At 36.5% G+C, this 12295-nt stretch overlaps 1 protein-coding gene across 1 annotated transcript; it reads left to right on the top strand.

Annotated features, from left to right (window-relative positions):
- The first annotated feature begins 1355 nt into the window (after positions 1–1355).
- Positions 1356–11083, top strand: LOC123591784 (NKG2-A/NKG2-B type II integral membrane protein-like). Its single transcript, XM_045466455.1, has 6 exons — positions 1356–1563; positions 1892–1969; positions 2433–2486; positions 2998–3122; positions 10317–10420; positions 10677–11083. Exons 1-6 carry the CDS (start codon positions 1377–1379, stop codon positions 10792–10794), a joined length of 666 nt encoding a protein of 221 aa, XP_045322411.1. The 5' UTR covers positions 1356–1376; the 3' UTR covers positions 10795–11083.
- The last annotated feature ends 1212 nt before the right edge of the window (positions 11084–12295 follow it).

Raw genomic sequence — 12295 nt, 5'->3', positions numbered from 1 at the left:
TTTAATAAAAATTATTAAAATCACTAACACATTATTGAGAACTTAGACCACTCAGATTGAGTTTAAGTGCTTTATATGCGTTATAGTGTACGTCTTTTAATTCCTATTTTAGATTACTAAACTAGATAGCTAGACATGAAATAAATCTTTTTAATTTTTATTTTTTTTTATTTTTCATGTTTATTTATTTTGGAGAGACAGAGAGAGACACAGAATGAGCAGGAGAGGGACAGAGAGAGGGAGACACAGAATCTGAAGCATGCTCCAGACTATGAGCTGTCAGCACAGAGCCGAACGTGGGGTTCGAACCCACGAACCATGAGATCATGACCTGAGCGAAAGTTGGCAGCTCAACCAAATGCTTGGTTGACTGAGCCACCCAGGTGCCCCTCGAAATAATTTTTGAAGCTGATACTTTTACTTGGAGACAGGAGTAATTCCAGAGTTCACTGACTGCACAGTTCCTTGACTGAGGTCTGAAATTACATTTATGTGAGTTTTAGTATAACTAAACAACTGGAGTTACCCTAACTGCCTTTGAAATCGTCGATCTTTATAGACGTTTGTAACAACTGTGTTCTTCCATAAATGATCTGTCCTTTTATTTATCATTTTATGCTTTCATATCTTTGCCATGAAGTCAGTTGTCACTTTCTGATGGTAAGTCCTCTTTTAAAAAATGCTTTGTTTCCTTTTGTTTTCACTATTGTTCCTGCTTTGGGCAATTTTAGTGTGTCATGTAACATTTTGCAACATATGAAATATTTCTTCTAAAATTTAACAATTCTCAGAACTCCCCAGATGTTCAAAATAAAATGTCACTTTGATAGCACTGCATTACTTTTTAGAAACACAATTTCAAACCACAAATAAAAGTCGTTTGCAACAGGGAATTCCTATATGTACTAAAAACAATATTCTCCAATCTTAGAGCACCTAATTTTCAGCCAGTAATGGGCTTTATCATTGTCAAAATTGATACAACACTTTTTTGTAATACAGCACTTTAATTAACCTGGTTATTCTAATAGTGTTGAAATATGTCTGTGGAATCTGACCTTACATTAATGAGGACACTATTATTCATGAATTCCTTTCTTCTTCACTAATTTAGTGCTTTACATGTTTGGCAACCAATACTGTTCTGCTATTATTGTAAAAATCCACTTAATCTATCATGAAACACTTATTTCAATCTCTACACAAGTTAGTACCAGACTTTCTATTGTTCAACTGCAAATGAGGAGTATCCCTCACCCTGCACCCCACCCAGTGTCACTGTACTAGCAATGTCGTCAACACATGACACACACTCTTGATCAAGACCTTCAGAGCAGTTTCATCCACATTGTAGCTGACACTACTCAGCTGCAGACATGAACAACCAAGGCGTGACTTATGCGGAACTCCATCATGCTAAGGGCTCAAAAAGACAGCAAGTGCAACCTAAGGGCACGAAAAGTTCCATTTCAGTAACTGAGGAGGAGATAACCTATGCAGAATTGAATCTTCAAAATGCTTCTCGGGACCTTCAAGGGAATGGCAAGAATTCTCCCTGCAAAGGTAAAAAACATTTAATGCAGACAAGTATGTCTGTTTTAGGATTTGAAGTTGGGGTGTAGGGGTGTAGGGAAAGAGTAGGAAGTGATCTCACATAGTTTTCATTTGTGAGGACCAGAGCTGGAGGTTGGATTATGGTATTGTAATTGAACGCATTGGTAAATTCTGAGAGAAGATTCCAATGATAGTGATGGGTTTGAGGTGCAGGTTATTGTATGTGATTCCCTGTGCATTGTGGGTTCTCTTGTTTGTAAATCTCCTAAATGATTGTTTGTGGCCATCCTTTCTCAGTGTTTGCCTTTCTCTTCCTACTACTCACCTTCATGTCCAGAGAAGCTCATTGCCGGTATCTTGGGAATCCTCTGCCTCGTCTTGATGTCCACTGTGGTAACAATAGCTGTTATCCCCTGTAAGTACGTGTTTGAATGACTAAAAGGGAATTTTCACCTTACTGATCATTAGTTCCTCGACATAGTGTGTAAATACTTTGAATTTGTTATCTCATTTTAATGCATTTTTAATGCATGCTCTAAGTGTGGAATGATTATTTAGAGGTTATCTAAAGTAGAAATAACAGAATACATTTAGGGAGAATTAAACACATATTTGGATTTAATAACTCAAAGGCAAGTCACGCAAGAGACTTTATGGTGAAATACGCATTAATTCTTGAGATTGCTTAAACCAAATATTGTAAGAGATGGTGAGGTTTGGTTTTTTAAGCTTTTGAATTATTTTCTCTCTCATGTTCCTTACTGTATTAAATTTTTCTAGTAAAATAGCACACCCAATTTTAAACTAGGAAACTCAACTTATTATATGATTCATTTCATTTAATATTATGTTTTTTGAGAATTGCTTTAATGTTCTAGCTACTGAAGGACCAGCGCAGAACAAAACATCCCTGGAAACGACAATCCAGAAAGGTACAACATCCCTTGCAAAATTCCGTTATTAGTTTAGTGTCTATTTTAGCTCTACCTTCAAGTAGGCAAAGATGATAACAGATTCTTTTGGAAAAAGTGAATTCAAAAATTGCTTAATGAACTTTCAGAACTGATGGGGAAATACTCATTCAAAATCATCATACCTGCTGTTAACAATTGCCTCACATTTCCTCCTTCCATAACATGATAAATGATAAATCATTCCATGAAGATGGTTTTGTTCACTGACTCTCAGGACATGTAGAGATGGACATTTTTGTGGTCGCTTTATTTGGGCACATAAATTAGGAGATGAAAGCCTAACTCTTCTCTGAGTGTGTGTGTGTTTTGTTTTAACTTTATCAGCTTGTGAGGATATATGAATATGGTAGGTACACATATGTGTATCCATATACAGTATGTCAATTTTCATTTTGTAATATTCAAAGCTTTTTGGATAACATCTCGTATTATCTCTCTCCAGCATGTCTCTGTTGTCACTGTCTGAAAGAGTGGTTTACGTATTCCAACAATTGCTATTACATTAGCACTGAGAGAAAATCATGGAAGGAGAGTTTGACGTCCTGTACTTCTAAGAACTCTAACCTGCTCTACTATGATGATGAAGAGGACAAGGTAAGTTTTCAAATGTTTCCTGATTCTATTGAAAGCTTGTCATGAAATGGGTCTCCTGAGTGGCTCAGTGGATTAAGCCTCCAACTTCGGCTCAGGTCATGATCTCAAGGTTCCTGTGTATGAGCCCCACATTGGGCTCTGGGCTGATAGCTCAGAGCCTGGAGTCTACTTCAGTTTCTGTGTCTCCCTCTCTCTCTAATTCTCCCCTGCTTGTGCTCTCTCTCTGTGTCTCAAAAATAAATAAATGTTAAAAAAATTAAAAAGGAAAAGCTTGCAATTAATATTATGCTTGTAGAGTTTATCCATGGTTTTATATATATTTTTAGTTTATTACTTTTAGTCTTTAATATTCCATGGTTTGACTCTATGACACATTATTTATAGTTTTATACCTTGAATGCACATTTGATAATTTCCAGTTCTTGCTTTTCAAAGGAATCTTTGCTTCTAGAAGTGCTCTTTTGTCTGAAATTAACTTTACTATTTAATTTTACAACACATCAAGGAAACTAGGCGTATGATTGTGCACATTGATTCCAATAGACTTAGAATCACACAATTCTAAATTACATCATGAGACTGAAGTTTAGAGCCTTTATCAGGCCTGCCCATTTTCCTTTTATGAAATATCTCTGCTTATTTTGGGGCTATATATCAATGGAATCATTCAGGGTGCACTTTTATGTGGGTCTCCCTTCTCTCCCAGGTACTACTTGTAATCCATCTATATTAACTCACTTGTCTACAGTTTGTGAATATTCACTGCTCTCATATGAATATGAGATTTTAAAAACCTTTCTCAGAAATTTTGTTCCTTTTTCGTATGTGGGTATTATGAATAATTATGTTAGGAAAAGTCTTTTCTATGTCTTCCTCCACATATCACATTGATAATCATTTATTGCACATAGCGACATATTATATATTTATGTAAAATAAATGTATGGTTTTTGTAATAAAATAATAATGTGTAAGTGTAACATAATCATATTCATGTATAATTATACTACACTTCCCTGTAAGCATTAGTAGGAAATTGCACAGACATAGATATGTGTATATTTCACTATACTAAATTATCCCTACATTTTTCTATTTTATGGTGTAAAATACATTGTACCAAATAGGCTTTTGATCCAAAACTCAGCAGTCTCAGAAAAATTCATTAAAGGTTCTGATGGTTAGACACACTACCATTTTCTTGGGTTGTAAATCTCAAGGCTATTCTCCTTTGTGAGAATGAGAAGTGCTGGGTTGTGTCTCTTGCCCATTTCTCCAGGACGGTGTCTTCTTTCCACTTCTCAGAAGTCTTTGTCATATTTTAGACCTGAGCTCTTTTTTGAGCATTTAAGATGCAAATACTTGCATCTGCATTTTCACTCTCATATAGGAGTCTTTTAATGATCAGAATTTTAATGTTACCATGGTCCTACTTAGTGTTTTGTACATTATAATGAGTATTATGGACCTATTTTAGAAGTTAGCCAAAATCATGAATAAAATTTCCTGTATTATTTTCCTGCATTTACCTTTTTCTTTATTTCTTTACGTTTTAACTTTCCATGATGATTTATGATCCAACTAGAATTCATTTTTTGTGATGCTTTATGTCTGAGGCTGTGAGATAAGAGTGAAAGTTGTATATTTCTGTAGCATTACCTCATTGACGGAGCATCATTTATAGCAAAGTAGGTCTTTTCTTCATCAGTAACTGTATATACATAAAGTTATATATATATGTACACATGTGCTCTAATCTCCTTGATATAAGCAATATAGATATTATATATCTTTATATAGATGGATTGTATATTCATAGGTCACGGTCTACCCAGTCTATCACAACCCACAGCAGTTCGAGTAAAATGTAGAGACTTACTTGCCTTTATGGTCCATTACCGTGTCCCATTTATACTACAAGTGGCCTAAATATTTCTCTGCTTACATGGAGAATCACATGCATGTTATAACTTTGCTTCAACTGATACTTTTGCTTCAAATATCAAACAATTTCAAAAACACAGGAGGTGAAGGAAAGTCCATAATACCTGGTAAGGATTTTATTCTTACGTGTGTCCTCTCTTTCTTCCTTATTATCCAAAATGCCTTCCTTTACCAGGTATTCTCCATAGCAATCCTTTCATTGTGTTCAGGGCTAGTTTTACTGTTAGAGAAGCATTCACAGCCCGAGGAGCAAGACTGTTCCTGTCAAGTTCATTTCTCAAAAAACAATCCACTCTGTATATCAGTATCAGGCGTAGGTTTGAACTGTATTTTTGAGTGTCTGTGCTTCATCTCAATTTATTTTCTGTACCTCTCCATTCACAAGGCATGTCTTGAGGTATCAGAAAAGCCTAAGGGAGGTTATTTTTTGTGTTTCGTGTTTTGGGGGTGGTGGTGAATATTTGGAACAGGGATGCTCAGCAATTTTTTCATGTAAATTAATGCTATTTGCCTCCTCAATTTACACTATTTCAGCTTAGGCAAGTTTTCATGGGAGCAACCTACTGTCAGAGAGAGTGGAAATCTGTATTTCTAACAGTGCTGTACTGAAGCCAGCTCACACTGGTTTCTGAACACAAACTATGCATCTCTTTACCTTCTCGGCTTTCATGCTTTCACATTGGAAACCTGAAGGGAAGCATTCGTGGAGCCTTTGTACCACACACATTAACAAATGCTAAAAATATAAGGTTTATAGTATAGATCCCTCCATGCAGTGTTATAATTATGGCTGCAAATTATCTTATCTTTTCAAGAAATTCAGAGAGGAAAATACACATGCAGGTCTAAACATTTACCAACCTACTTATCATTTCTGGTGATCTCTAATCCTTCTTGCGGATAGGCGTTACCATCTAGTGTCATTTTACTTGTAGCTTGAAGAACATTGTTGGAGGCAGGTGTAGTAAGAATAAATTCTGTTCGTTTTTGTGTCTGATGTGGGGTCTTTATGCATCTTGTTTTCTGAAAAACTATTTTCTGAATGTATAATTCCTGTTTGACAGGTATTTTTGCTTTGTTTTGGTTGTTTGTTTATTTGTTGTGTGTGTGTGTGTGTGTGTGTGTGTGTGTATGTGTGTGTGTGTGTGCGCGCACACAGGTAGTGGGTTTCTTTCTTTCTTTTGTTTTTTTTTTTCACTATTTTTCCGGTGAGAGCTCATCTTTTAATCATATTGTTATTTACCTAAATATAATGAGTTGTTTTTCTCCTGCCCTTGTCAAGATCACCTCTTTTTGTGGGTTTGACTTTGATTTTATTTTTTAAGCTGTTGCAGAAAATACCATGACCCTATAACATAGAATTTAACACATTACCCATGTTAAAAAAATAGCCTAGTGTCTTAGGTCAGTGTTAGGTTCATAGCAAAACTCAGACATAGCACGGGTATATGCTGTATTCCCGCACTGTCTGTGTGTCAATGCAGGAGCAGTTCATGGACTCTCTCATTTTCAAAGCCCTCAGTGGGGTGGCTCACTTGCCACAACTGATACACCTGTAGTGACATATCATTATCAGCCAAAGACCATAGTTTGCTTCAAAGCTTACTCTTGAGGTTGGGCATTTTATGCGTTTGGAAAAGTATATAGTGACATGTATCAAACATTATGGAGTTATACAGAATAGTTTCCTGACCTTCAAAATCCTCTGTGCTTTCCCTATCCATCCTTCCTTCCCCTAAACCCTGTCAACCACTGATCAATTTACTGTCTCCATAATTTGGTTTTTTCCAGAGTGTCATATAATGGGAATCCTATACTCTCACACATCTTACATTGCATTTAACTAGATCATCCATCGTAACCAGTTGAAGCACCCAGTTTAAGTTAGGAGTGCTAACTATCACATTGTTGCAAAAGATATCTAGAGCTCTCCCCTTGTAAAACTGGAACTCAACTCACTGCACCATAATCCTCCTTCAACACTTTCCCCTCAACCTGAGCAACCACTATTCTACTTGTGTCTATCACTTTTACTACTTTGGATACTTTCTATAAGTGGAATCAAACAGGTTTTTTTTTTTTTTTTTTCATGTGTATGACTGGCTTCCTTCATTTAGCACAATGTCCTGGAATTTCATGCATATTGCAGCAGGTGATAGAATTTCCTTCCATTTACAACTGAATAATATCACAGTGTTATGTGTATACCACGCTTTCTTCATTCATCCATCAGTGGACATTTGGGTGGCTTCTGCCCCGTGGCTCTAATGAATAATGCTGCAGTGAGCATGGGTGTATATCTATCTTTGAGATCTTGCTTTCAATACTTTTAGATAGTTTCCTACATGTGGGATTGCTGACTCATGTGGTAATTGTATTTTCAATTTCTTCAAGAAGCTCCCATCCCTTCTTCATAATGGTGACCGATTTACACGCCCAACAACAGTGTGTAGTCTCCTCCTGGTTGACCTCCTCACTGACCCTTGTTTAAAAAATGTTATTTATTTGTATTGAGAGAGAGAGAAAGAGATAGAGCAAGCAGGGGAGGTGGAGAGGAGGGAAAGGGAGAGCATCTGAATCTGACTCTGCATTGTCAACACAGAGCCTGATGCGGGGCTCAAGCCCACAAATGTGCGAACATGACCTGAGTCAAAACCAAGAGTTGGAAACTTAACCAACTAAGCCACCCAGGCACCTGAGCTTTTTTTTTTATACCATCCATCTTAATAAGTATGAGATGATAACTTATCATGATTTTGATTTGCATTTCTCTGATCATTAGCATCTTTCCATATGATTTTTCACAATTTATATTGTCTTTGGAAATATGCCTTTTTAATTTCTATGCCCTATTTTTTAATTATGTTTTGGTGTTTGTTGTTGTTAGTACTAACTTGTAGATTAATTTTATATTTTAGATGTGATTCCCAGTTTGATGTATGATTTGCAAGTGTTTTTTTCCACTCTGTCTTTTCATCGTTGATCACGTCCTTTGTTGCACAGAAATGTTTAAGTTGATATCACACATTTGTCTACAATGGACTTTTCCTTTGTGGTCTGGTTTTGGTGGCAGAGCCAAGAAATCATTGCCACATACAGTGTTGTTTATTTTCCCCCCAATTTTTCTTTGAGGAACTTCTACACCTTACATTTATGTCTTTAGTCCAATTTGAGTTAATTTTAGTATATGGTGTAAATGGAAACATCCATCTTCAATCTTCTGTATGTGGGAGGGAAGTCAGTTTCCCAATACCCTTTGTGAAAGATGCTCTCTTTCCCTACTGAATGGTCCTGGCACCTTTATCAAAGCTGGTTAGACCAATTATACCTCGGTTTCTGTCTGGATATTTTTAAGGTATTGTTTCCATGGGGGATTTAGAGTCTGTGTCTTTCTGTTCCTTCAACTTGCTGCTTGTATCCCGTTCCATTTGAAAGTAGTGTGCAGGGCAGGGATATGGATCCTGTCCTAGATAATGTGGCATAAGGCTGATGGAGGTGGAAGACGTGTCACCCATCCCTGATTTTCACACTGACTTAAGTCACTTCACAATCCACTCTGTTCCCTCAAGAGTATTTCTTTGTCTGTATTTGCCAGTGTTCTTTGGTCATTTCATTAGGATGTCATGAGACTTGGATTTGTACGTGCTCATTCTGTTAGCAGCTTGCTAAGTCTCTGGTGTCTATAAATATTTTAAATGATATTAGTAAGCTGTTCCTTCATTGTGCCTTAAGATTGTTGTCCTGTTTTGTTTGTTTTTTTTTTTTTTTCTGCCTCTGTTGTTCTTCTCATATTCTACTTAGAACTAAGCTGGCTTTCCTGATACTCTTTTGAAAGTCTCTGAATTCTGTAAATTGTTCTCTTTCTTCTCTCTCATCCTAAGTTATAAATAAATTTGTTACTCCTTCAAATTCATCAGTTTTTTTCTACTTGAGTGGATTTTCCATTTCCGGTATGGATTTATGCACTGAGATTCTCTGTGGTTTCTTCATATAGTTTTATTTCTCTATTGATATTTCCTACTTGCTAAATTGCTGCCATCACATGTTCATGCAATTATTTCAATTAAGTTTTCTTTATAGTTTTCATATATTTATAAATATGACTTCTAAATACTTTTGTTCTAATATGTACAACAGGTTATCCCTGCACACATTTCTATTGACCTATGCTTTCCTTTCGTTGGAAGACATTTTTAAATTTCTCTTCATATTTTTTTACTTTTTAGGTAGACATTTTTTAAAAATATAATTCAGAAACATGCATTGTATGTCATTTTTCCTAGATTTACTATTTTTTTTTTTTTTTGCCAATCATTTATGGCAGAATCTTCTCCACTAAATCTGTCTGCTGATAGTTTTGTTCAATTGTTTCCAAATTCTTATTGCTTATTTTTATGACATTGTGACTTTTACCTTTGATGGTAATTACTATTTTTTTTTAGAAAGAATAGTTCAAATATTGCAAGTCAGTATGGACTCACCTTCTGCAGTGTGACATCTGTGCCTGTGTCTGTGATTGTGAGAGGGACTGTTCATAATGTTGCTAACAGTTCTCAGGTCTCCTGTATTCTTACTTTCTCCTGGGTTCCTCTTGGTCTCCTCTCCATGTGTGTATATTTGTTCCATAAGCTAAGAGTGTTGGAGAGCTAATGGTCAACTCTTCCGTTATATTCTCACATCCAGTATCTTTCCATTATATTTATGGGGGTCACAGTGCTTGACACAAACACCACAAGCTCTGACCAGATCAGGTATGGGTTTTCTTCATCATTACTGAGCAAAATCAGCACTTGGAGCTGAAACATCAATGGGTACCCGTCCCCATCCCCAGTGCTGATCAGGTCTCTCCCTGTGGCACCAGCACCATTGCTCTTTACAGCTTCTCCCAAATGTAAAAGCTACAATCTTCTGGATCACTGAGCCAGTGGTGAGCAGGTGGGGAGGCTCGGGAACATCCTAGGCGAGAAGATTACAAATGTGTTTCTGACTTGAATTTCCACGGTACATATTTCATAAGTTATTAAGCTTTGATCCATCTTCCAAACTCTGAAATTGTTTTTGCGGTCAGTTTGTCCTTTTCACTTAGTCCTACTAAGATAATTTTATACTTACGTGTCCAGTGTGTAACATTATATTATAATTTGAAAGTTTCTATGAAGTCAGAAGGAAAGAACTTTTATTTATTACTACAGAATTCAAAAGAGTGTAAGAGCTTGTATTTGACTTCCAATAAAATTTATTTTCTCATAGTTTTTGTTGAATTTACTCTATGCTACTACATGGATTAGAGGCTCCCAGAGAAGAAATCATAGTTCATCTGTGCAGCCAAAGGCCGTAACATTTTCTTCTAACATGTAAGTCTTCTGACAACTTTTTATTTTATGCCTCACAAGAATTGTTCTTAGAAACAAAAAGAGCAATGTGTGAACAATCGGATAAACACAGTAGTTGAAGGTTTTCCAGAGAAAAATGGTATGGGAAATCTTGAGATGGAGATATATAAGTATGAGTCAAAATGGATGGTTTATTCATCAAAATACTGTGGTACATAGTAAGAGACGTAAGTAATCTTACGGTAAGATTAATGGGATATAATTCTCTGTATTTCAGGTTGTCAGCATCTTCAGAGAGTGACAAGAAGTGTCCATATTTAAATTTTCAAGTAAAAATGTATTATGCACCCTGCTCAGTAAAAAGACCATATGTTTGTAAGCACCAGGCATTCTAGTTATTTCACTTTGGTATAATGTTATTTCACCTTTTAAAAAGAATACATCTCTCATTATTTCAAAAGCCATATGATTATTTATTCTGCATCTTTTTGAGATAATGTTTTTTAGTGTAATTTTAGTTTCCCAACAAAATTAAGAAGAAGCTCCTGAGAGTTCCTGGATTGTCCCTGTGTGCACATGTGCATGGCCTCTCCCATTATCAACATCACTCACTAGAATGTTTCATTTCTTACCAAGGATGAATCCACATCAACGCATATATATCACCCAAAGTCCAAAGAGTACTTAAGGCTTCATCTTGGTTTTATGGAACTGTTCTCAAATTTAATTATATTAGTTTTAAAAAATATACTTGGTATATATTATTTCTTATGTTTTGCGATTTAGTAAAATAATTATATATAAATTTCAAATCATAATATTAGTGTAATATTCTCAATACACTGAATAATTCCATTTCTATTTCCAAATTAGCTGATTTGTTCTAGTCCTTTAAGGGCCTCAGATGAGGATTGAACACCCCAGGGTGACAAGGGTGTGAGTCAGAATTGAGTCAGGAGACAGACACAAGGAAGGAAGTTGAGGTAAACAGTTATTATCTACTTGTAAAGGAAAGCTTACTAAGAGGAAGGCTACTAAGTTAAATAAAATTACAAAGAATATCTTAGAATTAAAGGAGGGATAACTGGGAAGCCAGGTCTCCTCTCTGAAGATGGGATTTAGATGTCGTTGAGGACGATGTGGGTGCACACAGCTTCATGGCAGACATGCTTACTGGATTGGCCTGGGGCAGGGCAGCTCCACACTCCATGGGCTGACTTGGTGAGAAAGGATCTCAGGCTGTAACTGGCACACAGGAGCAACTCTCTGTCAGAGCATCAGGAGGAAAGACCAGAAGACAGGAGACTGACAGATTGCCTACAAGAACCTGCTGGAGGACGAATACACGTGACTTCCTGCAAGACTGCAACTGGCAACCAAGCCATGGCGGCCAAAGGAGAGAAAACACCATGAAGCCAGGAAGAAGAGCACTTTCTGCTGCACTGGCTCTCCATTGTCTCTTACCGACAAAAGTCAACTTCATGTGAGATGACCAGAGGGAAAATGGATAGGATCGTCCACTGTATCTGAGAACAGGGCACTGAGGGTGGATTTGGAGCTGAGAGTACTAAATGAATGGCCCCTTGAGGTTATCATAGAACAACCACAGGGTTGTTTTATAAGAGCCATTCAGATCGGCCCCACTTCCTCTGAAAATGGAACCAAAGTGTACTCTTTCAATCTGTCTTAGTGCAGCACTATCAAAGATTAGATTTATTTCAAGGTAGAGATTGGTTCCTAATCGCTAATAACCAGTGTCCTTTGATACCTTTACTTATGTTGTTTTCCTCAACTGGGTTCATATATTTTGAATGACATTTAGTTATTTTCAATTTTTTATGTACCCTCTTCTGTCAGTCTTTACAGCCATGCTAAAAAACACTGTGTTGTCTTTCC

This window comes from Leopardus geoffroyi, chromosome B4, assembly GCF_018350155.1.
Source record: "Leopardus geoffroyi isolate Oge1 chromosome B4, O.geoffroyi_Oge1_pat1.0, whole genome shotgun sequence".
NCBI lineage: Eukaryota > Metazoa > Chordata > Mammalia > Carnivora > Felidae > Leopardus > Leopardus geoffroyi.
The sequence above is the reverse complement of the archived record's forward strand: the minus strand, read 5'-3'. Positions and strand labels throughout refer to the sequence as shown.